Source organism: Numenius arquata, chromosome 17 (genome assembly GCF_964106895.1).
Source record: "Numenius arquata chromosome 17, bNumArq3.hap1.1, whole genome shotgun sequence".
Classification (NCBI taxonomy): Eukaryota; Metazoa; Chordata; class Aves; order Charadriiformes; family Scolopacidae; genus Numenius; species Numenius arquata.
In genome coordinates this window covers 8,208,137-8,234,641 of record NC_133592.1, presented here as the reverse complement: position 1 = coordinate 8,234,641, position 26,505 = coordinate 8,208,137, and the positions used below count along the sequence as shown (strand labels likewise).

The 26,505-nt window shown below is 59.9% G+C and overlaps 1 protein-coding gene across 1 annotated transcript; it reads left to right on the top strand.

Moving 5' to 3' along the window:
- Window positions 1-21,852, top strand: RNF157 (ring finger protein 157). The gene is made up of 19 exons (XM_074160087.1): window positions 1-88; window positions 5,425-5,543; window positions 9,913-10,001; window positions 10,580-10,726; window positions 11,248-11,365; window positions 11,473-11,539; window positions 11,695-11,738; window positions 12,125-12,172; window positions 12,476-12,547; window positions 13,150-13,309; window positions 13,537-13,649; window positions 13,976-14,214; window positions 14,304-14,412; window positions 14,595-14,706; window positions 15,126-15,319; window positions 15,455-15,520; window positions 15,845-15,893; window positions 17,407-17,517; window positions 21,743-21,852. The coding sequence occupies exons 1-19, from the start codon at window positions 1-3 to the stop codon at window positions 21,850-21,852; spliced, it is 2,055 nt and encodes a 684-aa protein (XP_074016188.1).
- Window positions 21,853-26,505: the final 4,653 nt, after the last annotated feature.

The window sequence follows — 26,505 nt, the reverse complement described above, 5'->3', positions numbered from 1 at the left end:
ATGGGGGCTCTGACCAGCCGGCAAAACGCAGGGGTGGAGGAAGTGGATATCCCCGCTAATTCCGTCTACAGATACCCCCCGAAATCCGGTGAGCCCTCGGGGTGGTGGGGGGGGTGTCCCCCGCCTCCCGGTGCTTGGCGGGGAGCGGGAAGAGCGAGCAGGGAGGGGACCAGGCACGACCTCGCTCCGGTCAGGGATGTCCCTGCGCACCCCAAAGCAAACCCCGGGGTGGGGGGGGACACCCTAGAAAATATAGGTCTGGTGCCGGACACGCTGCTCCGTGCAGCGCGGCAGGGATGGGGTCACCCCTGTGTCTGCCCGCGGGGTGCCCCCTCTGCCAGCCAAACCCAGCCCCCAAACTTGGCTGAGTTGATACGACTTTAATGATATTTATTATTATTTGTACCCGTGGTCTGTGGCGCTGGGGTGGGAAGGCTGGAGCTCTTTTTATAGCCGGTCTCTCCAGTGCCGGCTGCTCGGGAAAAGCCTGGATTTAAATTCCCGGGAGGATGAGGGAGGCTTGGGTGGGAGGGATTGGAGGGGATCCCTCCTTCCCAGGGCCCTGCCCCATAGCAGCACCCCAGCCTCTGCCATGGGGAGACTTTGCCTTCCCCGGCTCCTCTCCCTGCCTCCATGCTCAGCGGTGATGTCTCTCCTGCTCCCAAATCCGGCCCTGTCTCAAACCTTGTGCATGACCTTGGAAAATCCGTCCCTCCTACCCGTGCCTTGTTTTTCCTTATGAAGGGCCAGGCTGAGCGGGTGTCCGGGGGGTAAATGTGGGGGTCGCAGTGGGGAGAGGTGGTGGAGTCCGGTCCTTGGGTGGGCAGCGCTTCAGAGCTGCAAAAATACCGATATCGGCGGATGATGCCCAGGAGGACGGTGTGTGCATGGGGATTGCCACAGGAGCCTTGCAGCACTGAATATTATTAATAGGTAACTATTTTGGTAGTTAATAGGATAAAGTAAATGCTTGGATCGTTAGCGCAGTGACAAATTACTTGCTAATTACAAATAAAGACCTCCTTGGGAAGAATTACAGCCAACACAAACCCTACTTTTGTCCTGAAAAGCTGTGCTTGGTGCTATTTTTCAAATTTTAATCTGAAAGTGGTTGCACAGCTGGTTGGCACATCTGCGGCGGTGGGGGTTAACCAGGGCGCTGCGGGGTGGAGATGCTGATCCTTGGCAGCCTGTCCTCCTGCAGGGCTCCCCCTCTTACACGGTTTCAAGGCCTTTGTCACCTTCATGCCAGCTGAAGCTGGACCACCCCATCTGTGAGTTTGCTCTCTGTCCGGGCTGCAGCTCCGTGCACTAAAGGGTTTTGCCTTGGGATTGATTCTTTTTTAAGGGCTCTTGAAATATCTGGACACGAAGGAGGGGTGCCAGTCCTTTGCCCTGCTCTAGGGGAGCAAGTGCACCCAGCTGAGCTCTTCCAAACTCATCTCAGCTGGCAGAGGATCCCGGGCTGATACTTAACTCAGGCTTTAAGAAGGAACCCAGGGCTTTCAGGTGTGCTCAGATGGGCTGGTCCCACCGATGGGGTCTGGGCAGAGCTGAGGGGGACGGTCCTGGTGCTGCCCCAGGTCCTCGGGGAGAGGGGCAGGAGGTGCCCAGGTGACACAGCCATCTGCAGTGGGACAAGGGCAGGCTGGTGACTGTGGGAGATTATGGCTGGTTTGCTTTTAATCTGAGAGGGGATTTGCCTTCAGCGCTGCCGGCAGCTGAGCGAGAGGCAGGGGAGGACGTGCCGGGCAGCGGAGCTGATTCCTCCATGGTGGCAGCACTTCTCTCACCTCGAATGTCACCTGGAAACAGCCACTGGCTTTGGAAACGTGGCCTTGGGGCGGTCTCAGGGGACCCCGGGGCATTTCCCTCTCTCTGCAGACGCGGCTTTGGCTGTTTGGCTGCAGGCTCGCTTGGGATGGCCGGTGCAGCCCGTGGGAATAGGACAGCCATGTCGTGTCCCAGTCAAGCATCTCCCCTTCCCATCCTGGGGGTCCCGTCCCCCTGAAGCAGGGTGCAAATGGGGTTAGATAAACCTGTATTTTGAAGCAAAGTCTGGGCTTTACTTCATGGCTCTGGTCTCGTGCTGGCAAAGGTGATGGGGGGGGGGGGGAAGCGGGGGGGGGGGGCTGTTTTATGGAGCTCGCTGCCTGGCTGGTGGGCTGACCGCAGGGTCCCCAGCCTGGGGCAAGTCCATGGCTTTCAGCCCCTGTCCCTGGCTGAGGCTGGCACCGAGCTCCCCTGAGGCATGTGGGAGGGGGGACCACGAGCAGGGAACAGGCACCCTGTCACTGGGGATGGTGACACCTCCAGTCCTGGGGGCACCACCCCAGGGTGGTGGCATTGCCACGGCACAGGGAGCAGCGGGGGGCTCCTGGGGCTGTGGCAGGTGATGGCTGACACGGCAGCACCACGGCTGGGCTTTGGCTTTGCCTCTGGCTGCCTGCTTTAGAGCACTGAATTAAATAAGCCACAGCGTGTGCCAGCTCACTGGCCATGGGACACCGTAGGGCAGAAGCACCCAGTGCCTTTTAACTGGCTCTGGCTTTGCCCAGGCAGTGCCATGCCCGTCGTAGCACCTCATGCCAGCACCGGCTGCCACAGAGTGTCCCCATGGCATTTCCCTCACCTGGGCTGAAAATGAACTTTTCTATTTCAGTCGCTTTGGAGAGTGGGGCTGTGACCCTCTGAAATATCAGGGCTCTGATGTTCAAGAGCCAGAGGCTGCGTTTCCAGAGCCGAGCCCAGCAGGGCAGCGATGGCTTGGGGGACAATGCATGATGTGTGCCACCGTGTGCCAGAGCAATGGGCATGACTGTAGCTTGCACCCAGGCTCTGCACCCACAGGGACCTCGCTGGTCTCAGGGCATCTGGGCAAGGTGGCATCTCTGGCGCTCATGGAAAAAAGGGGCTGACAGCATCATCGGCACCGGCTGGTGCTGGATACATCCTGTGTGACGGTGCCGATGGGCACACAGGACACGCTTTGTTTGCCAAGAACCTCAGGCAATTTTGCTTTATTCCTCCTTTCCAGCAGCCGCTCTGTTCAGCCCTTCCCGCACGCTCGCTGGGCCTCTGAAGTTTAAGATCTCATTAAAGCCTGGCTTTCCTTGGGCGATGTGACCGTCCTTGACTGGCTTTCCTTCCCCGGGGGCAGGCGTTGGTTAAAGATTTATAATTAGCTGATAATAAGGTGGCTGTGGCTGGAAAGGTGCTTCCTTCCTCTGCCACCCAGCCATGCCCGGCCAGCACCGGCACCCAGCAGGGCTGGCACGCTCCTGCTGATGCCCCAGGCTTTCTCATGCCAGTGCTTCCCGAGGCAGAGCCCGGCATGACTCAAGGGCTTAGTGGAAAAGTTTTTGGAGGGCTATCCCTGGGAATGAGCACAGAGCCAGTGCAGCCCCACCAGGTGCCACCAAACCACAGCTGGGGCTGTTGCAGACAGCCTGTGCTCCATTTTCCAGCTTTCCCCCAGTGCTGGCGAAAGCTTTTCTGCAGGTTTAAATACCGTTTTTTTCCATCTCTTGCTCTCGCCCCAAGTCGGTGCCAGGAAAAGCTCTGGATGGCCCCGTTCTCCCCGTCCGTGCTGCTGCAGATGGCTCTGAAGGCACTTTGCTCTTGTTTTTTTTATTTTTTTTTATTTTTTTTTTCACGTGGCTGCATCCTTCACCAGGGAGCTGCCTATAAATTATGTACGTGGAAAATGGGACCAGAAAGCAGCAGGCATCAATAATTGACGGTCGACTTTTCCTAACAGGCACGCTGCATCCGGGCATCCCTGCGCCGCGGGGCCCTGGGGTGAAGCTGTGTGGTCCCACTCATCCCGCCTGCCCCAGCGCTAGGTCCCCTCTGCTCCTCCCCTGTGGGCTTTGGGCTTGGTTTTGGTTTTTAAATGCAGTATGAAGGCCTGGTCCAGCCCTGGGCAGTCTCTGCGTCTGCTGGAAGCCAATGACAAGCTCTGACTTCAGTCCCCCCAAGCAGAGCTGCAGCCCAGGCTTGAGCTCCTTTGAGCTGGGCACCCTAAAGGTTTAGTTTTGGGGTGTCCCCAGGGGGGCTGTGGATGGCTCTGTGCTGTTGGGTTTGGGGGTTTTGCAAGCTGGACCCCATCCCCATGGCTGGCGGGATGCAGGGTGCCGTGTCCATCCTCCATCCTTTGTCTCTCCTGACTCTGGGTGCTTCTGCTCACCTCTCACCATCCCCTTTCACCCCCCAAAGGGGTTCACCTCCTCCTTTCCCTTCCTTTTCCCACCTCTCAGGAGAAATCCCGACCTTCTTGCCCCCAGATCTCATGGACAAGGAGCAGGCACGAGCGGGCTCCTGGCCAGGCTGGGAGGAAAATCTCTCTTCTAGTTGAGAAGTGCCTGACCTAGGGGACAGGACATGTCAGTGTTTCGGCTTCCTGCTTTATCCTGCGAGGAAAGAAGGGACACTGTTCGTTGCCTGATATTCATCAGGGCAACGTGGAGTGCTTTGTGGAGAGGTTGCTGACCTTCTAGAGTGTCTGCAGGCCCCCAAAGTCCTCCCTCTTGCAGCTGAGCCCTTTTTAGGGAAGGCTGCAGGCTGAGAACTGACAGAACTCAGTTCAGTTGTGCTTTGTACACCTTCCCAGTGGTGGCTGCAAACCTGGGTGGGTGTCTGCCTGCAGCCACGCTGCCTCGAATGGCACACGAGGTCTGCGATGCAGGGCTTTGGGCAGGAGGAACCCTGCCCGTTTCGAGGGCTGCCTGCCTGGTCCGTGCTGCCCCTTCCCGGCAGCACCCAGGGCGATGCAGGAGCCAGCCCGGCTCCCCCGGGGCTGCCGGTGCTCTGGCAGAACAGGCTGTGCCCGCTGCCTCTCCTGCCTCCTTGGGAAACTGGATGGTGTTTATGCAAAGGATTAGCACAGCTCTCCCCCTCAGCCGCCCCGGGAGCCATCTCCCCTTCCCGCTCCCAGACCAGGATTCGGCCGCCCCTGGACAGTCCAAGGTCAGGGTGACCTTGGGTGGCTCACAGGGATTTCCTGGGCAGGGAAAAGGGAACGGGCGCAGCGAGGGGGGCAGCCAAAACCCCAGGGGGTGAATCTGCGCCCTTTAAATCCTGCTGGATGGAGCAACCCCTGTGCTGCCGTGGGGCTGGACCCCTGCGCCGGCCTCTGCCCATCCCGGCTCCCTCTGCCCGGGCTTTGGCCATCGCGGTGACCAGGCAGGGACAGGGTTGCTGGCAGCAGTGGTTGCAGGACCGGAGAGGGGGGCAAGGCAGGCAGAAAGAAGCCAGGAAGGGTCTCTTCTTGGCTGGTTCCCCCGTCGCCTCTGCCTGGTTGGAGGCTGTCAGCACGTGAGCTCAACCCGAAAGGCTCCCAGCGAGGTGACCTTGGGGACAAAGCCACTTGAAGACCCCATCCTCCCCCTCCGCTCAGGTGGTCTCTTGTGTTTTTCTTTCCAGGGAGCTACTTTGCCAACCACTTCATCATGGGCGGCGAGAAGTTCGACTCCACGCACCCCGAGGGTTACCTCTTCGGCGAGAACAGCGACCTCAACTTCCTGGGGAACCGGCCCGTGGTGGTGGGCACTGGGGGGAGCGGGGCTGGGGGGCGGGCAGAGGGAGGCAGAGGTGCCCTTGCCCAAAATGGGGCTGACTGTGTGTGTCACGGGGGTGCATGGTGTAAGGCTGCTGGCTGTCACCCCTCCAAGGGCAGAGCCAGCCAAGGAGACCCAAGTGGATTCTCTGATGTTTAATATAAGGGTTGGCTCCCTTGGGGACTAACCCATGTCTCCCGTGTCCCTGCGTCCACGCGGTCCACAGCAACGTAATGCTATTACTATATCTCTTGCCTCACTGCCAAACTTAAGCTGTAAGGGGTGAATAGGTTTGCAAGCGGTTGGGACCGGACCAAGCGACTGTGTGATCTCTGCCTTTGGGTGCTGCTCTCTGCAGTACCCATGGTGTGGGTCATCAGACCCACATGTATTTTTCAGTCCGCAGGGGCTGCTTGCATGCCCAAACCCGCCGGCTTAAAAACATCAGCTGGTGAAGAAGATGGTGATGGGCTGATTTAGCCCAACTCCTCCTTTCTTGCTCCCTTTCCAAGAGCTGCTTTTCTTCTTGCCCTTCCCAGCTCAGCCAGGAGCATCTCCCAGCTGAGATAGCACGGGGTTGGCGACGTGCTGGAATGGTGCTGGCATGGAGCAGAGTAGCTTGGACAGAAACTGGCAAAAGTATTCCCTAAGCTCTAGTGAAATAGGGGAAAAAAATAAAAAAGGGGTGGTGGTGGGTGGTGTGGGCAGCACCCATGGGTGTCGTGGTGCTGGGTGCTGCCAGCTCCATCTGGTCCCAGGGCATGGGGAAACCCAGCTGCAGGGGGGGTCCCCGGACCCCACAGTTCTGGAGATGGTTTTTCTGGTCGCTGCCTTTTGAAAGGGAGGAAATGAAAGCAGGGCCATCCCCAGGGGGGTTTTGGTGGTGGGGCCACGTCCCCCGCTCCTTCCGGGTGCGTCTCGGCAGCATCACCCCGAGCAGTGGAGGGGTCGAGTGTCAGGACGGATTCAAGGTGAGGGATTAAAAGGCAGCAAAGCTTTTCTGTTGAGTCGAGATAAATTTGGCTGGTGCTAATGGCCCTGATCTCAAATGCTGCCTGCTGGAGCTGGCGAGGCTGCTGCCTTCCCGGTTTGTGTTTCCTCCTTGAGATTGGTTTTGGCAGCGTTGTGTGGTCCTTCGGCGGGGAAGCGCCCGGCCCTGGGGCTGAGCCAGAGCGGGGATCCCGGCAGAGCCATGGGCAGGAACACCCCCCAAAAATCCCTGAGCTTTGGGTGGGCAAAGCCAGCACCTTTCCCTCCATCCTCTGGGCTTCCCACAAAATGAAAAGTCAGCACTCGGGTTCTCTCTCCAGCAGCGAGCGCTGAGGAATCCTCTTGATTACACTAAAAGCCTCTAAACTGCCCAGCGAGCAGTTCCTGAGTCAGACGCCCCGACAGCAGAAGCAGCGGGGAAGGTAAAGGAACAGCTTGGAAACAGCAGAAAGAATTAATATAGTGTTGCAAAGTAAATTGCATTGCTCCGGCTTAATTACCGACGGCCCTGGGCCGCAGAGCTGTGACCGAGGTCCCGACTCCCTGGGGAGAGAGGGGCATTTCGGGGCTGCGCTTCTGGGTCAGGACAGTTTAGGGGCTTAGGTTGGGGAGGACCCGTGTTGTTTCTGGTCCAAGCATCATTTGGGCATCTCTGATGCCGCCTCCAAGACCTGTCCTGGTGCTTCTTGGCTGCGATGCTTTTACATTCTGACCTGCTGTGAGAGCCCTGGCTGGGCTGGAAATGTCAGACATGGCTGGTGTTTTTTGGTGGAGGATTTATTTGGGGTTCCTTGGGTGCTGAGGGCCAGGAGGTCTTGGAAAAATTGTCCCCCAAGTCCTCTCTGAGCTGAGCACCTCATCTGAGCTATTAACAGTGCTGCTGGCACGGGGATGTGCAGAGCACCCAGAGGCTGTGCAGACTCTCCCCTCCACGGATACGGGATAATCTGGATTTTCCAGTTTGGGATTGGTTCCCAAGGGGCTGGGAAGAGCGTTGCAGGTTTAAGTAGCTGCCACCGTGCTGGGACACCTCTGCAGGGGCCGAGGAGCAGAGAAGCTGTTTGTGGCACCTGAAGAGCATGGGGCGTTCTGGGGAAGCCGGGGACTGTTGAAATGTGCCGCTGGGTTTCTGTGCCCACACAAACCAGCCTGGGTCTGTTTGGAGAAAAACCCCAAGAAAGATTTTTGAGGGTGTTTTTTTTCACTTTAACAGAAGCTGGTCTGGACCAAATGTCACTATAGATGCATGGATGGTGTTTTAAAATGGGTAACGGTTGCAGTGAGATTTTTTTTTCTGTTGTTTTTCAGCTTGATTTAAATTGAGGAGATGCAAAAAGTCCTTCAAACAGCCCCTTCTGATGTGCAAGTCTGGCTTGCAAGATTTCATTTAAAAAAAACCCCAAAACCAACCCAAAAACCCCAACCCCCTAAAAAAAGAGCCCACACGTGGGTGTGAAAGTGCCCAACGGCGATGGCAAAGCGGTTTCTGCAGCAAGAAATTTGACTGTGGCACTTCCCCATGGCGGGGGGACTCCAATACCTGCTTCCCCCTCCATCGCCCACCCCTGGGTGCTGTGGTGGGAGGGGGCTTGCACCCACGGGTGCCCTTCCTGCTGGGATAAGCTCTGTCACTTACCATGGAATGGTTTGGGTACGGCTTGGCCGGGCAAAGGAGCAAGATCAGATTGCTCTATTAATTTGAATAGTAGAGAGTGTATCGTGACATGGCTTGGCATGTCATGACGTGGCTCAGGTCCAGCTTGGAGGTCTTTTCTCACTTGCTCCCTTCTAGCTGCAAGGGATGATTCTGCAGGTGCCTGTGTAGGGCTTCTGACTCGTTAAAAAGCTCATTAATACCGGATTAATGACTCAGCTGCCCTTTTTCCCCCTCCCAGAGGAGAGGGAGGGGGTGGCAATTCCAAGGTGCCATGGATTCATCTTCAAAGTGCCTTGTGCCATCATCTGCACTGGGTCCAGCCGAGCTGCAGGGTGGTGGGACACAGTGGGTGATGCCCAACTGGTAGAGGAGGGATGGGCCAGGTTTCTGCTTGGTCCTGCGAGTTGCCTGTCCCATCCTGTCCTGCTGAGCCCTGCATGGGTCCCCCAGCCCCATCCATCCTGCTCTGCAGAGCTTTGGGGACGGGGAAGGTGACAACGTCTTTGGGGACAGGGAAGGTGACAATGGTTTTCCCACGTGAGGGCGCCAGGGACATGGGAAATGGGCACCTGGCTCCCTGCGGGGCATCCCCAAATGCCATCTGCAATTCAGTCTTGTCCCCTCAGTATTGGGGTGCAGCAGGCTCCTCGCTGTCCCTGAGCCCCCCCCAAGCTCCAGACTGGGGGCAGCGTGGGGGGACGAAGGGACCCAGGCAGCCTGGCTTGGTTACTTGGTCCTTCTCCCAAGGCAGAAATTGAGTCCTTTGGCTCTTGTGAGCATCTGCCATCCCCGGTGGCACCTGATGCCCTCCTGGCTCTGGCTGTCCCCTGGCACACAGTGACAGCTCACACACAAGCCGGGCATTAATCCTGGTGTAAGCCTCTGGCTGTTTGTGTTGTCCACCCGTGGGGGCTGATCCCTTCCTGGGGCTCAACCTACCTGGAAGATGGAGAAGGGGGGAGATGGGTCCTGCATCAGTTTCCCAGGGCCCTCAGTCTCCCTTGGGTGGCTGCAGTGCCAAGGAGAGGGTGTCCCCCGGCTGCCACCATGTCCCCTCTCCCCAGTAAGCCCTGTATCGCCTGTGCAGGTGGACAGGAAAGACCAGGAACATCAAGGTCACCTTGGAGGATGGCGTGACACCTCTCCCTCGTAGCACTGCTGCCCGCCTGCTCCTGCCCTGCCACCCCATTGATTCCCCACTCCAGGCACGGTGCTGGCAGAGACCCTGCCACCCAAATCCCATTTGTCGTAGGGAGAAAACAGGGACACTTGTGTCTGTTTTTTGACTGTCTGGGCAGGGGGAGGCTGAAGCTCCCTCATCCAGCAGCTCCATGCTGCATCAGCACCCTAAAAATACGTCAGCAGCCACCCACCTGCCCTGTGCCCCGCATCCCCCTCGCCCTCCACCTGAAGGGACCAGTAACAGCCCCTCTCTGTGTGCTTCCTCCTGTGAAACTGTCCCCTGCAAGGGGTTTTGGGCTTGCTCTTTGCGGAGGGATGTCCCTGTCATCACGCTGCCTGGTACCCAAGTGCCGGTGGGAGCTGCGGATGCTCAGCACCCATCAGGATGCACAGGCCACCCTGGGTCCCTACGTACAGGGTGTCGGGTCAGGGCTGGGTCACCGTGGAATCTGGGGACAAAATCTGCAGCCACTGTAACCCCCCCCCGACGTGCGTCTGCCTTCACCGGTGTCTCTCTCGTCCTAGTTCCCTTACGCTGCTCCACCTCCTCAGGAACCCGTGAAGACCCTCAGGAGCTTAATCAACATCCGCAAGGACACCCTGCGCCTCGTCAAGTGAGTCCCGGGGTGGGGGGAAATGGGGCTGGGCACCCCATGGCCATGAGCCACAGGGAGGGCAGGGTCCAGCTGGATGCTCCCAAGGGATACTGAGCATGGGGTTGCTCTCATCTCAGTATGGGTGGATAGAGGGGCTGAGCCACTGCTGTCCAAGTGTGCCCCCTCCCCTGCTGGCACGGGTGAGCTTCCTGCATGCGGGCACTGACTGCGCTGGCTCCACCGCAGGATTAAAGGAGCTTAGTGCTGCCTTTGAAGTGCTTTGCTTTTTCTTCCTCCCCCACCTTCCCAAGGCTTTGCTGGAGGGAGGCTGGGGATTGCGGCTGGGCAGGGAGATTTGGGATTACGGCTGAAATCTGCCTGCGGTGCTTCCCGGGCTGCAGGCTTGACCTTGGGCATGGTGGGCCCGCCTGGTGTGCCTCAGTTTCCCCTGATGGAGGGGGCAGCCCTTTTTGGTGCCACCAGTGCCAAGGGGGAACCTCTCACTGGAGGAGCTGTCTCTTTGGGGGGACAGTCCTGGGGGCACCCTGAGCCCTCCCTGTGGGGTGCCCATCTCCTGAACCCTCTGCGCTCCCCAGATGCTCGGAGGAGGTGAAGACCCCAGGGGAAGAGGTCAGCAAATCCAAGGTGCACTACAACGTGGAGTTCACCTTCGACACGGATGCCCGTGTGGCCATAACCATCTACTACCAGGCGACCGAGGAGTTTCACAATGGGATGGCGAGGTGAGGATCCCCAGCCTGGCGTGTCCCGCCCCCCCCCCAAGCCTGGCGTGTGTCCCCCCAGCCAGGGCATGGGGCTCTGCTGGTGGAGATGGAGCCTCTCCTCCCCAGAGCATCTCCCCTCCTTGGGGCAGGAGGCAGCCTGGAGGGGGGTTCCTCACCTCCCCTGGGTGCCACTGCTGGGTCCCTGTTCTCCCCCTTCCCCATCCCATCCTGCTCCCTCTTTTTACCTCCAAGTCAGAGCTGAGACCAGGAGAAATCAGTGCCCCTCCTGGTCCTCACCAGGTTGGGTTTTTCCCTGTCCCCTCCTGTCCCATGTTGGCTGCCCTGGGGGTATTTTAGCCCCGTGGATTAATTTAGTTCATTTTAGGACTTCTTGCCTTGTCCCCAAGAGGCATCCAAAAGGGGAGGGCAGGAGTGACCTCCTCTCTCCCATCTTCCTGGCATCAATGTGAGCCTGGGGGCCGGGAGAAGCGTGGGGACACCCACAGTGACCCTGGCTCTGTCCTCTCTCCACGGGACAGCTACATCCCCAGGGACAACAGCCTGCAGTCGGAGACGGTGCACTACAAGCGGGGGGTGTGCCAGCAGTTCTGCGTGCCCTCCCACACCGTGGACCCCTCCGAGTGGAGTGAGGAGGAGGTGGGTCCCTGTTTCATCAACCGTGGGGTCGGGTACAATTACAGACATGGGATGAAGCCTCCATCACTTCTCCGTCTCACCAAGCCTCTTCTCCTGTCTCCCTCCAGCTGGGCTTCGACCTGGACCGGGAGGTGTACCCCATGGTGGTGCACGCAGTGGTGGATGAAGGAGAGGGTGAGGAGGGGGTTCCTGGCTGGGTTGGGCTTTCCCAGTTGCTGGCACCGCGGTGCCAGCCCTTGCACCAACTGGGCAGAGCCTCCTGCTTCTCCTTGCTGCCACCATGGCCCTGCGTGTCCCCTGAGCCCTGCCTGTCCTTTTGTGTCTTGCAGAGCACATCGGGCACTGCCATGTGCTGCTAGCAACTTTTGAGAAGGTAAGTGCCAAGCTGGGGCTGTCCTCCCCCCTCCTACGCCCTTGCCACTGGATGCAAGAGCCTGGAGAAACCCTGCGAGGCTTGGGATGGTGCTGCTGGGCTGGGGCTATTTTGGAGCTGGGAGTATCTCAGCTGGGAATATCCCCCAAATCCTTGATTTTAAACACCTACTTTTGAGGCATTTGGTCTCAACTGCATCTTCCTCACCCCAACAAGTCCTCCAGCCTTGCAATGTGTGTGACATGCCGCAGCAGGGTACTGGGGTGTTGGGAAAAAACAGGATTGCTGCAAAATGGGCTGGTCGGGAGCAAGGAGGGAGCGGTGACAGCTATGGGGCAGGTGGGTTCTTAGCCCAGGTGCCCACCTGTGTGCTCTCCTCCCTCCAGCACAGCGACGGCACCTTCTGTGTGAAGCCACTCAAGCAGAAGCAAGTGGTGAGTGTCCGGGTGTCCCCGTGGGTGGTGACAGCTACCACCCTGCACACCCCCAGGGGGGAAGGTAGTGAGGGGGCTTTTGGGGAGCAGCAGACCTCAGTGTGGGCAGCAGCCTGCCCCTGCCCTGCTCCTGCCTCCCAGAGACCTTGGGGACCACCGGCCACTTGAAGTACATCGATGCAAAGAGAAACCATGGATGTTGGGATGAGGGGGGCTGGCCCAAGGAAGGGGCTGGGAGGTGTGGTGGCTGGGGGGAGAGGGGGACATGTCTCCATTCCTCACTCCTTCCCCGTGGCATTGCAGGTGGATGGTGTGAGCTACCTCCTGCAGGAGATCTACGGCATCGAGAACAAGTACAACACGCAGGATTCCAAGGTACACACCTCCATCCCGCAGCCTCGCACCCCCCCAGCCTGCATCCCGTGGGTCTCCCCTTGTCCCCCCTCCCCTTCCCCTAGCTCAGGTCCAGCAGCTAAAACACTCAGGGGGCGAGAGTTTGCAGCACAACATGGAGCTGCCTGGGGTGGTGCAGGTGTTTTGTGTTGGCATCGAAGCTGCCAGAGGCAGAAAGCTGAAGGATTGAGCCTTTTTCCCTATCCTTTGTGGTCCCTTGGGAGCGTGATGGCTGGATCTTGTTGGCTTAGGAGAACACCGTGGGGCTTGAAGCATAGGACATACCTCTCCCCCTGCTCTATATATATACATATACATATATATATATGTACGTATGTAGAAGTTGGGGTGAAGGATGCATCCCTCTGTGGGGTGTCTGATGGCTGCATTCCTGTTTCCCAGCCTCTGGGAGAGAAGGGTTAAGGTCCCAGGGTTGTATTTCAAGAGCAGGCAGCCCAGGGACACAGGCAGGACCCTGCAGCAAGCTCTCGGGGCACCCAGCCAGTATTTTAGGGCACCCACCCTTGTCGCATGTGGGCTGGGGACCCCGAGGCCAAGTGGTTTCCATCTCTCCCATGGGACAGGTGGCCGAGGACGAGGTGAGCGATAACAGCGCCGAGTGCGTCGTCTGCCTCTCGGATGTCCGCGACACCCTCATCCTGCCCTGCCGCCACCTCTGCCTCTGCAACACCTGCGCTGACACCCTGCGCTACCAGGCCAACAACTGCCCCATCTGCAGGCTGCGTAAGGGTCGGGGGGGCTGGCATCCCCAGGGGGGCTGACATCCTTGGAAGGATGGCTGGCATTCCTGGGAGGGGACTGGCGTCTCCCATCCTTAGGTTTTGGGATCCCTCCATCCTCATATACAGTGACGCCATGTCCCTCCTGGGAAATGGGATGGCATTTTGGGGGGGAGGGTGTCTCTTTTCAGCACCTGGTTTTCACCCCACCCTTCGTCCCCGCTGCCGCAGCTTTCCGAGCCTTGCTTCAAATCCGAGCCATGAGGAAAAAGCTGGGTCCCCTCTCGCCCACCAGCTTCAACCCCATCATCGCCTCGCAGACCTCCGACTCCGAGGAGCACTCGGTCAGTGCCCGGCCGAGCCCGGCCCCCTCCACCCCACTGAGGTTGAACCAGGGAGGCTTGGGGATGCGTGTGCTTCCTGGGGCTGTGGTTTATTTTTTAATGCAAGTTGGATCTTGCAAAGAAATGCAAGTTTGATATTGCAAAAAAAGGGCTTTCGGTTGGGTGGAAAGACCATGGATTTGGGGCTTTCATTGGTGCAAGGAGTTCATCTGTTTTCTGGAGTTTGGCTTCTCCCTGGGGCACCCTGATCCTGCTGGGAGCAGGGGCAGGGGTGGGCGATGAAATGGCCCAAGGGGGCCCTCACCCCATCTCCCCCCACTCCCCAGTCCTCGGAGAACATTCCCCCGGGCTATGAGGTGGTGTCGCTGCTGGAGGCCCTCAACGGACCACTGACGCCCTCACCGGCCGCCCTGCCGCTGCGTGCCCTGGGGGACCCCCCGGGTGCGGGGACCCTGCCCTCCTACGGCAGCGATGGCCACCTGCCCCCCCTGCGGGCCCTCTCGCCCCTCGATCGCCTCCCCGAGTGCGGCCCCCCGGGGCTCAAGCTGAAGAAGAGCCTCTCCAAGTGAGTATCAGGGTGGGCATGGGGGCTCGGGGGGGGTTTTGGGGCTGTGGGCAGGGGTGAAGCCCTCTTGTTTTGTCCCCACCATGCAGGTCCATCTCACAGAACTCCTCCATCCTGCCCGAAGAGGAGGAGGAGAAGTCGTGCACTGAGTCGGAGCTGAGGGTCTCCAGGAGAAGATCCCCCGCCCGGTGCGAGGAGGTGAGCACTCTCAGAAACATGCTGGTGATGAGCTGAGGTGCCAGGGGGGGACCATGGGCTTGGGACCAGAGGGTCTGGCTGGGTTTTGTCCCTCCTGGCTCTTCCTCTATCCATAAGGATGCCTGGGGGAGATGGATCCATCTCTGCTGAATATCCCCCATCCTCCCCATGGGGTCTTCCAGGAATGTGGTGCGACGCCAGAGAGCGAAAACCTCACCCTGTCGTCGTCGGGAGCCATCGACCAGTCCTCCTGCACTGGGACCCCCCTCTCCTCCACCATCTCGTCCCCAGAAGGTACGGCACGGTGGGGCTTCTAGTGCTGGCAGGGCAGGAGAGTGGGATCGCAGTCTCGGATCCGTCCCGCTGCGGGGGGATGCAGAGGGGGTGTGCATGGCCCCTTCTTATCCTGCCATGGACATTGCGTGAAGCCCCGGGGTGTCACCTCTGCTTTGTCACCCCATAGATGGGGACACAGGGGCACTGATTGCCCCTGCTTCATCACCCCATAGACCCAGAGACGGGGACTGCGAGCCCTGGGGACCTGCTGCTGGCAGCTTTCCACCCATCACACCTCTGTGTCGTGCAGCAGGTCCTTGCTCCACGCCCTGCTCCTCCTCATTAGCCCCATTTTCAATTAGCTGGTGCTGTGCTGTGACTCGCAGCAGTGGGCTGGGGGGGTCTGGTGGCCCCGCTCAGCCCCCGCTCTTCCTCAGAGCCCGCCAGCAGCAGCTTGGCTCAGTCCGTCATGTCCATGGCCTCCTCCCAGAGCCAGCACTCCCAGCTCAGCACCGACACCGTGTCCTCCATGTCCGGCTCCTACGTCGCTCCTGGCACGGAGGAGGAGGAGGAGGAAGGAGACATGCTCCCCTCACCCGCGGCTGCCAGTGGCACAGCCTCTGACGGAGAGGTAGGAGCTGGGGGGGTTGCTGATGGTGCCCATTGCCCCCAGGTTCAAGAGTTCCCCGTGGGATGTAACTTCTCCAAACCCACCGGCACCAGACTTTTTTTTTTTCCTTCCATCTTTCCCACTTTCTTCCTGCAGTCAACACCTGTGGAGTCCTTGGATATAAACTTCGTGAGCATCTCGGCCGAGGAGCGCGATGCCGAGGTAACCGTAACTGCCTCGTGAGGGGCTGGGAGCTGCGGTGCCACCCAGCACCATGGGGGACCCCGGTTGTGCCCGGCTCCGGGTGCCTGTGGAAGGGGAAGCTGGGTGGCTAGCACCGTGTTCCTCTGGGGCTGGGCTGGGGAAGGGGCTGCCCTGGGGATGGATGTGGCAGTGGGGCTGTCCCCTATCCAGGATCATCTTCCTGGTCCATGGAAACCCCTGGGACTAGGGATATTCCCCCAAAGGGACCTGGGAACAGCCCCCGGCACAGTGCTGGGACCCCGTGGGGCTACTAATGCTCACTGCCTCTCGCCTGTGCCGCAGGGCAACGACGTGCTGGAGGAGGAGGACGCCTCTCCCACGCAGGAAGACGGTAAAAGGCTCCGGGTTGTTGTTGTCCCCTCTCTTTCAGTTCCCTGTCACCGGTCGGCAGCCGAGCGAGTGGCAGATGCTGTGCTGTCCCCAGTTCCCCTGCCTGCTGGCTGCCACTGGGGAGAGCCCTGGGTGACTCTGCGGGCACCAGGGCCAGGCAAGCATCTGTCATGGGTGGGTTGGACACCGTGGGTTGGGGGGAAGCCCACCGGCCACGGGGACCCCAGTGAGAGTGGTGCGGAGCACGGAGGAGGTGACGGCTGGTGTGCAGGATCCAGTGGTGTTTCCAACGGGCCAAGTGGGAAAGAGGCTTCTCTGTGTTTTTTCTACTCACCAAGAAGGTCTCTCCTCACATCTCTGAAAGTCTGCCCCTTGGGGACCCCTCTCTGGGCTGGTTCCCATAGGAAGGGGCTGCAAAACTGTTCCCTTTGGGATGTTTTCCTAATTTTTTTTTTGGTCTGTCCTCAATGTGCTTTCGCAAGCCAACAGACGTGCATTGAGGGCTCCTCTCGTCTCCTCCCGTGGGCTCAAATAGGGAAGGAAAGACGTGGTCACCCGTATGCCATTGGTTACCAGCTGCCTTGGATTTCTTTTGGGTGACAGGGAGGCCCCCAGCATGCCCCCTCCCACCTTTGCAAGTCTCTGGTTGGCAAAAATATGCCAAAACTGTTCCCCTGACCAACCTGGACACTCAGTTGAGCTGGAAAGCAGGAACATCCATCCCCAAAACGTGGATTCTGCCCTGTGGGGAGGCTCTTGTGGATGGGGAGAATCAAATGTGACAACTGGGGAGCAACTGGTGGCTGTGGTGGACATCCGTGGGCATTCCAACAACTCTGGGAGCAGGACAGCCTTTCTCCTTAGGACATGGTCCTGTGCCCGTTCCCAGCAGGGCTACTGGTTTATTTGGGAACATCCCTCTTGAGGCTTAGTTGTCTGCATCTGATGGATGCAGGTAACAGCCTGGGGGGCTGATCTCTTGTACGGGTGATGCTAAGAAGCTGAGTTACCTCCCTCAGCCCCTGAAAGCCTCCATCCCCCCTGCAAAGCTTGGCTACGGCTTCTTTTGCCCCACGCATCCAGTTGCTGCCTCCTCCCGGCATCTCCGCGGCTCTCGCACACGCGCCGATGGTGCCGGAGAGGCTCCGGCGGGAGGTGATGGGTACCTCCATGGCCAGGGACCGCTCGGCCCTGCCGGGGGGAAGGTTTGGTTGAACCCCAGGCAGGCGGTGGGGGAGCAGGTCCACGCGTGCCGGTGCCCATCGTCGCTGTTTCGCTGCTCTCCGATGCGGCTGGTGCGAGGAAAGGAGCAGCTCGGACCATGCCCTCGTTATTGTCCGCTCTTCAGCTGCTCCCCTCTAGATGAATAATTTTTTTTAATCGATTTTTTTTTTTTTGAAAGAGGGTGGGGAGGGGAGAAGAAAGGACCCAGAAAGCCCACACCCCACTGCTTAAAAGGCAACGGCAAGCCCCAGCGCCAAGCCGCGGCGTTAACTGCCTTAACTCCCTTCCAGGCCCGAGGACAGGCGCTTTCCTCGGTCTGAGGTGTGACAATAACAATGACTTGGGCATCGCACACGTGAAAGCGCTGGACAATAAACTGTGCTCTGAGGCCTGCTTACCTGGTGAGTGGCCGTCTGCTGAACATGAACTTGGGGTGGGGGGGGACGGTTCCACTCTTCCCTGCTTCACCCCAGCATCCCTTTGCATCCATCCCTCCTCTCCCAACCCCAACATCCCCACCACCACCATCCCCATCCCCACCACATCGTCCTCACTGCACCCCACCACCTGTCCCGCCGTGGGGCTGAGCACCAGGCACGTCGCCACCCAGCAGCCATAGGTCAGGGTGACCTGTCCCCATCGGGATATCCCCAGGGGGTTGCAAACTTGCTTTGCTGGGAGGTCTTGTCTCTTGGCCAGGGGGCTGCTGGCACCCCAGGGGGGCCCCAGCCCTCCCTGTGAAGGTGGTTGTGTGGCACAACCAAAGCCTGGTCCAGACTCGTGGTGGGCACAGCAGTGTTTTGGGTCGGGATGTGATCTGCAGCCAGTCCAGCCTTACTGCAGGGGCTGCCTGCCTCCCTCTCCTCTTCCTCCAGGGCTGGGGAGATGGGGCACGTCAGGTCAGGTTGTCCTTCTGCAGAACCCCAGATTTCATCCCTCTTTCCCATTTATTCACACCTTCTCTCCCACCCTCTTTCCATTTCTGTTTCCTCCTGCCCTCTCTCCATCCCTTTTTTTCTCTTCTTCCTCCCTCCCAGGCTCCTCCGTCCGTGTGAAAGTTCATGTTCGCTCTGTGCCAACACGGTTTTCTCAACCCACGCTTGTGTCCCCTCCCTGCCCAGAGTTGCCCAAAGGTGACAAATGTATTGGTGACCCCCGGTCCCTGTGCGGGCCGAGGCAGGAGTGGGCTGGGGACCCTGCTCAGCACTACAGGCTCCTCTCCATCAACCTGGGGGTGGGGGAAACAAGGAGGGGACAAAAGCCAAGGTGAAGCCCTCTGAGGGTCCAGGTCTCCATCAATACATTTGTGGACGAGCTGAAAGCAACTCTGCCCCTGCCTTGCCCCTTCGGCTAAATTTGTGGCAGGTCCCAGACCCGCAGCGGGTGTTGGAGAGCTAAGAGGGTGGGTGAAACCAGCTTGGCCCTCCCGGGAGGGGAAAGTCCTTTCTCCGTCCCTTCTCCTCTGGGAAAGCTTCCTCTCCTGCTGCCTTGCCTGTTCCTGGCGGTTTCTGCACTGGAGAAACTCGGCTGAGGCTCTTGGGGAGGAACAGGCGCCTGCCACAAATGCCCCGTGTCCCCTCCATCACCCTCCGGCAGCAGCTGGCTGAGCCCCACCGGCCATGGGGGGCTGGGGAGGGGGCTGGGGGGGTCCTAGCAGTGCCCCTGCCTTTGCTGGGGCTCCCGACAAAGCATTCCCTGGCCGTGGCACCGGCCAAAGCCATCCCTGACCGTATCCCCCTTGGTTGTGCCGGGGGGAGGATGAGGAAGGGGGAGCTTTGCAGCCCAAATGGCCCCAGCACGGGGTCAAATTCTTGCTGTGCTGCAAGGACTGCAATGGCCTCATCCCCCAGCCTGGTCCAGGGTGCAGAATCCGGCCCCTGGGCTGAGCCCAGCCAAGGATGCTCTCTCCATCCTTTGGCCACCGCCTCTGTCCATGTGTCCAGCGGCTGTGCTGCTTGGAGCCCTGGGCAGGGAGCCCGCATGAGAGAGGCGATCCAGCCTTGGCATTTGCTGGGAAAACTGGGGGGCTGCCGCTCGCACCGGGGCCGGGGGCAGAGGAGTCCAGAGTTGCAGCTTCGGGGCTGCCCGCACTCCCCTGGGGCTGGAGGGAATAACTTCAGGGATGCAGAGCTCTGCCTTAAAGGAGTTGGAGGAGGATTGCCCTGGAGGATCCCAGGGTGCTGGGAAGGGCTCGGGGAGCCAGGGTGGTGAAGCTCACAGGGCTGTAACGGCCCCTTGGTCATTTCCTGGTTGCAATCGGTGTTTTGCAACGTTGGTTTTGTTCGTTAGACTCAGGGCAACTCCTTCCTTCCCCGGCTCCATCTACTCCCCGTCAGCAGCCACCCGCCATCGGGACTCGGCCGCTTCGCAACGGAGATGATTTGAGGCACGACTTGATACTGGTGGTGCTGGGATGCGATCGCAGGGCTGGTTTGCATGCACTGAAAAAGTCCTTTATGGCAGAGGTTCCTTGCAGGTCTGGATGTAACGGCATCCCTGGGGCTGGCAAGAACAGGGGGGACTTTTACTTTGGGGCCAGGTGGTGTTTTCTTGAAAGGTTAAAATCACCTTGACTAGAGATGATGCTGATTATTATTATTCCTCCCCCAATTTCTCTCACGGGGAGGTTTTGCCGTGACCAGATCTGTGGGTTGGTCGGGTCTTGCCCTCTCTGTAATGGATGACGGTGTGGGACGTGGTTCCTCAAAGCGGAAAGGTTTGCTCATCCCCAGCGCTGTTGTGAAAGCTCTGCAGATTTCAATCTGGTGGGAAAGGGCTTTGGGAGGAGTTGAAAGGTCACATCCTGGGGATTTTAGGATATGAGGTTTAAATAAAACATGCAGACCTGTGTCTTCAAGGGGATCCCGCTGAGCCCTGGGGTGTGCGGTGGGTCTTGGGGGCTGTCCCTGGGGCTCTGAGCATCCTCTGCCAGGGATAGGGTGGCACTGGAAAGAGAAACTGGGGGAAGGCACCTGCTGAAAAGGCTGGCAGCGAGGAGGGGAGGGTTGGGGAGCTTTGGAGGTGGCAGAAGACCAGAAATCTCCTGAGGGCTTTTGCTGGTTTAAGCCCACAGCTGACGGGAGGTGTAAGCGATACGGCAGCGGGGCGGGCGAGCCGGTTGGGTTTCGCCGCGATGCTCTTTGGGAGCTGGTTTGCACAGGGCAGGTCTGACGGCTGCTAATGGCAGGGGGGACACCACCACCCCCCTCCTGCAGCCCAAGGGGAGAAGAGGCGGGTGGGCGCAGGGCCAGGTCCCGCCTATCGGGCTGGACCGTGTCCTTCTGCCCCCAGCCCCGCTCCTCGGCAGCCTCCCAAGGGTGCACTGAGCTGAGCTGGGTCTCTGCACTGGAGCCCTGCAGTGACTTATGCAATGTCAAGCTCTTAATGGGATCTTGGTGTGCGTGTGTGGGTATAGGGGTGTGTGTATGTGTGGTCCTGTTTAATTCTCCGTTCCCTCCGGGATCTGCAGACTTAAAGTGCCTCGCTCTCCAGCCTGAGCTCGCCATAAAAAGCCGGTCGAAAAGGCAGCTGTCACCTCCCATAAATCAGCAGGCAGCGGGTTTTTGTTGCTCCCTCTCTGGGAAAGCCTCAGCACTTGCCTTTGGCCTTGGGGGTGCCCTTGCATGGCCCCCCCCCAGGCTCAGGGCTGCCCCCACCCCTGCCCACAGGGCTTAACCTCACTGGTGGGAGAAGACGCCTTGCTTTTGGGGTGCACCCCCTTCATAAGGGCACCACGTAGCATCTGATTGTTTGGGTGGTGGGACGCAAGCAGGTCCTGAGCTCTGCCCATCGCCCTGCCCCGGCTGGAGGGTGCTGCTGGAAGCGGGAGCCTGCAGCCGGAGAGGAGGCGTGCGGGGACCTGGTTCCCCCCACGCCACAAGCATGTCCACCCTTCAGTTCCCCTTGGCACGAGACCCCGGGGGGGCACCACGCATGACGGCCCCCTCACACCATGCCTGGCGGTGGCGGCTCTCCGTCCTTGTCCCAGACCTGTTCGCAGGCGGTGAGCCCCCGCCCTGACCCCCACGGTCACCCCGTTTGCTCGCTCGTGTGCATGTCCCCCCCCTAGTGCTGCCTCCGCTCCCGCCTTCACCATGTGCCTTCTGGTCTCTCCTGCCACGCAGCCGCCGCGCCGGACTCCTGCCCCATTAACATTGAGGAATAGGTATGAGACCCCCAGAGCCTGCGCCCGCCTCGCGCCCCATCACCCCGGGGGGGTTGGCACCCCTCGTCCCGACTTTGCTGGTGGTCCCCTCGCTGTCCTGGCCAGGGTGACATCCCTTAGTGCCCAACCTGCAGCCCCCACAGGGCATCCGCATGTGCCTTCTCGCTGGGCGTGGGAGCCCCCTTCTCTGTGGGTTGTCAGAACCTGGCCATGGTGCACAGTTCTTCCCATTTGCCCCTCGGCGTTCCCGAGAAATCGGGGGCTTAAGGGGCTCCCCCAGCCCGGAGAGGTAAGTGCAGGTGCTTGCCAGCCCTCGCTGCAGCCAAAACCCTAAAGGAGGGGGGGAGGGTGGGGAGGCGGGTGTTATTTAGGGAAACTGAATTGCATCCCCCGTGGAAAGATGAGCCAACCATGCTGGTGGGCTTTGGGACCCCCTGACCCCCCCTGTTTTCTCCCCCCAGGCCCGGAGACAGCCAACAACAACATGCGGCTCCCAGGGCAGGCACCCTGGCCCTGCCACCCCCCCGGTACCCGAGACCTGGAGCAGGCAGCGGCCCCCCTGCCCGTGTGAGGGCTCAGCCTCGGTGGGGACACACAACCCCCTCCACCCCCAACCTGGAGGGACTCTGGCGTCCGGGCACCGCAGGTATCGCCACCTCATCCCTCGGCTGTAGCACGACTGATTTTTCGAAAGAAAAGGTGGTAACCTCGACTTGTCCTCCCTGGCCCCCCTGTGCAGAGGGGGGGCAAGAGCCATGTCACCTTGGAGCCCCTCCATCAGCACCTTCCCGTCCTCTGACCCTGATAGGGACAGGCTGGGGTCCCTTCCTGGCCCCTTGCCCACCTCACACCCCCAGGCTCCTCTCCTCCAGTGTGCAGAGCAGCGCCCAATGGGATGGAATGGGGTCACCCCACAAAGGGGGTCCTGGGATGTGGCCGAAGGGGAACAATGGGGTGAGGGTGGCATTGGCACCCTTGGTGCATGAGCTGGTGACCTTCATGGGGGGCCGGTCCCCCCCCGGGTTTGCTGGCCCATGCCCCTGCTCTGCCATGGGGTGTCCCCATGCCATGCTGTGGACTGTCCCCATAAATGCACTGGTGCCCCCCCAGCTCGCCCTCCCTCCGCTCTCCTCCTGGGCAGCACATGGGCTCTTGGGCCAGGCCCACGAGGTTGCTTTTCCCCAGGGATGGAGCGGGGTGGCAGGGGTGGGCAGGGGACCTGGTTGTCCCCCCTCCATCACCAGCCCCCGGGGCGTCACTAGTTTAACCTCACTGTCTTCCGCCCCGCTGTGAGCTCGGGGCTCGGGGCTGTGCCCTCTCTCTGGAACAAGTGCCAAAAGTGTCACCCCCACCGTCCCACCCTTCCTGCCCTCTCCATCGCACTTTGTAGCAGGGGGTGAATGAGGGTGTGGGAGCTGCCCCCCCACCTCTCCGTCCCCATCTCTCCATCCCCACCCCTCTGGCCAGCGCTGGGCTGACAGCATAAGCAGGTTTTGCTCAAGGGGAGAGGACGCAGGGACACCGATGGGGTAGGGACACAGCCACAGACCTCGGGGACCTGATGGGGCCACTGGTGGAGGCCAGGCTCCACTGCAGAGAGCATCAGGGAGAGCCAGAAGCCGTTTTGAGGAGCATCAGACCCAGCTTCCCAATCTATTGAGCTCTGGAGCTGTTTGGGCCAGCCCGAGGAGGAGACATTGAGCCCTCTCTTTCCCCCCACCTGGTTTTCTCAGCAGCACGAGCTGAGGGAGAGCCCCCAAGGCAGGTGTCAAAGCAAAGGCCATCTCCTTGCAGGAGAAAAACATGTTTTGGTGCTACCTTAGGGCAGAGATATTCATACAGTGAAAGCAACATCCCACAGCGGCTGCAGGGAGCAGGTCCCCACCACCTGTCCCCATGGTGGAGCATGGGCTCTGCCAATGGCCATGGCTCCTAAAGGGGGGTAAAGACCTTTATGGGGCATGGGGATGTTTTTTTCCACCTGGCTCACAGCTGGGGCCGCGGTAGCTGCTTGCTCCGGGGGGTCAGTGTTGGCCACCCTGCTGCTCCCTCCTCCGGGTTTCCTCCACCCTGACATATCTCCCTTCGGCTCAATAGCTCCCAAATTTCTCCCTGGGGCTGGGTGCTTTATGGGGGGGTGACATCTCCAAACTGCCGTCCCGTGGGATGGGAGCTGCTAACAGCAGAAAGGGCTGGGGCAGCAGGGGACAAGCCTTGTGCCCTGCTCAGGGACACACTGCCGTGGTGGGGCTACCCACAGGTCTGGGTGTCCTGGCCCCAAGGAGCCACCAGCACCATGCTGGAAGAGCTTTGGGGGCTTACCATCATGCTGAGCTGAGAAAACCAGGGGGGCAGCAGGAGGCCAGCTGCTCCTGCACCCTTGGGCATAGGCAGGAGAGGGGAAAAATCAGGCTGATGCTCCAAGGGTGGCTTGTCGGTCAAAGCCCACCCTTCCTCACAGTTTCAAAAGGGACAACAAGAGCTCTCCAGGCCTCACAGCATAGGGGCTGCAATGGTGCTCATGGCTACTGGCAGGTAAGGGCAGAACAGGCAGGTCCTTGCTCAGGAGGGTCCTGAGAGGTGACCAGGAGGGTTTTCCAGCTGGTCTGTGGTGTCCCCGAGGCTGCAGGAGCAGCCTAGCGAGCTCACGGGGTGGCTGCTGGTGAGCACAAGGCAATAAAGAGGAGTGGGGAAGACGCTGCCGTGGTGTGAGCAAAGAAATAAGCATCCTCCACCGTGGCACAGGAGAGATGGGATTTTAGTGTGGGTGACACCAGCGCTGTCCTCAGCCACCCAGAATGGATGAGGGGCGGACAGGAGCTGCCAGTGCTGGTAGAGTGGGGTGAAAGGCAATGGCCCTCTGTTTCATGGGGCAGCCCCTTGTTCCAGCGATCCACCCGTCAGGGATTTAAGGAAGGAAACCAGATTGCTGCTTATGACTCTGCTTTCAGCATGTTTTGGATTTCAAGAGTATGTTTAATAAAGGGTATCTTATGTCGACAAAGCGTCCGGAGTCGTTTTGTGGTTACACGGCAAGGGCAGTCGGGGTCTTGGGGGCTTGGTGGGTGGGAACATGGGAACATCCCCCCACTCATCACCCAGGCACTTCCCCAAAACCAGCTCAGCTGCTGCAGATCTTCTAAATGCTTCCCAAGGTCCTTCTAACCCACACTACCTGACCATCCTAAATCCAGCCTCCTCCGAGCCCTGCTGGCATGGAGAAGGTGCAAATGCAGGAAGAACCTGGCCGGGGGCAGTGGCATCTCCCCAGCGTGGCTGGGCAGATGGCACAAGCTTAGCAGTCCTTGGCAGTGCTGGGATGGATGAAGACACCCAGAGGGGCCCTTTCCTGGAGGAGAAGAGGGAGAAGAGGAGCACTGATGAGCTGGGTGCTCATGCAGGAGAAATCCCTCCGGTGCTGGGGAAGAAAACTCGTGCTGGGATCTGATGCCTTGAAGGTGAGGAGGGCCATAAGGGGGGGTTGTAATTTGGTTTTCATGGAGGAAGTTGATGCGTGGTGGGGGGGCAGCACCTTCCAGCTGTGGATGGAGAGGAGGATTGTGGATGGCTGGGTCCTGCAAAGGGACAGGATGGGAAAACGGAGGCTTGAAGTTCTTTGCCCCAGGCTTGTGAGAGCCCAGGGCTGCGCTGGAGACGAGACCTGGAGCTCTCACGGCCTTGGGGTGCATTTTGGCAGGGGCAGATCCTACTCCTGAGGGAGGTGACCTGTCAGAAGGGCAGAAAACTGAAGTTTGGGGTTGTTTTCTGGGTATCGGTCTGCTGAAAAGCAAAATAGAAATTTCCACTCCCCTGGGAGCTGCCACCTCCCTCCTCCACACCCAGTCCCAGCACCCATCACCTCCCGGCCTGTGGCCACTGGGGACGTGCACAAGCACCTACCCGTGTGCTGGGGAGAGGGTCTAACCCCCCCACCCCCCCAACTTGTCTCACCCAAGTCCCTGGAGATCCTGGCAGGAAAATCCCTCACTGTACCCACCACTTCAGGCAGCAGCGACCCTCCAGAGTGGGTCCAGCCATTCACCTGCCCCTTGGTCTCTAATGTCCTCCCCCTGTGGGGCAGGCACAGGAGGAGATCCTGGCGATTAAACCTCCCTGAGGCACCCCAGAGCCCCCCCACAAGGGCTGGCCTTGTGCTGTGGGGTGAAAGCAAACAGGCTTCCCTTGGGTTTCACGGCTGCTCACTGGTCTCAGTTAAAGCCCTTGGGCTGACAGTCGGGGGGGGTCAGGGATTTCTTATAGGGGCGTGGGGCTGTAATACTTTTAATTACATAAAGGCAGACGCCACTCTTTAATTTGGGGGTCTGTCACCCCCCTTCCTTCCCCCAGAGGCTTTGCCCTAATTGCTGTGGGCTCCTCAAGGGTCCAAAGTGGAAAGGGGGGGGGGGGGGGGGGGCACAGGTAGGAGGAAAGGGATGGGGCTGCCCCTATGCCAGCCCGCGGGGGGGGCATGGGGACAGGACACAGGTTTTGGGTTTGCTGGTGCTGCTGGATTTGGCCCCGGGCGTGGGATACGGCGGGGTCCCGCATCCCTCCCACCCCCACCCCCCGCAGCATCCCCGGGTACCACAACCCTGCCCCATCCCACACCGTCAACTGTTGCCCCCCCCCCCCATCCCGGGGTCTGTCCCCAAATGGCCATGTCTCAGCCCAAACCGGCAGGTACCCGCCCACTCCCCATGGCAACGCGAGGACCAATGGCAGGGCCGGAAGCTGTTTACGGGGCGGAGCGTTGCCGTGGCAACGCGTGAAGCCTCTCGGAGCAGCTACTTAATAGCAGCCCCCGGGCGGCCGGCAAATCACGGCGGCTCGGCGGGCAGGGCCTGGCACCGGGGCCATCCCTCGCCCGGAGGGGGGGAGAGCACGAATCCCCCCCCCCCCCCCGCCATCCTCAGCGCTAGGCCTTTTCGGCTTTTTTTTTTTTTTGGCTTTTTTTTTTTTTCTTCCTGCCTTTTTCCTTTTTTTCTCCCCCCTCCTGTTGTTTTTTTTTTTTTTCCAGAAGCTTCTTGCTCTCTCGTGAACTTTGGGAGTTTGGGGGACGTCGCCGGGACGGGGTAAGGGACGGCGGCGGTGGCGGAAAGCAGCGGGGAGCGGGGGGGTCGCCGGGGTTGGGGTGGGGGGGCGGTGGGACAGGACCGGGGGACACAGCACCGCCGAGGGCTCGGCCTGCTTGGGCTGTCAGGGGCGGTAGGTTTGCACGGAGGTG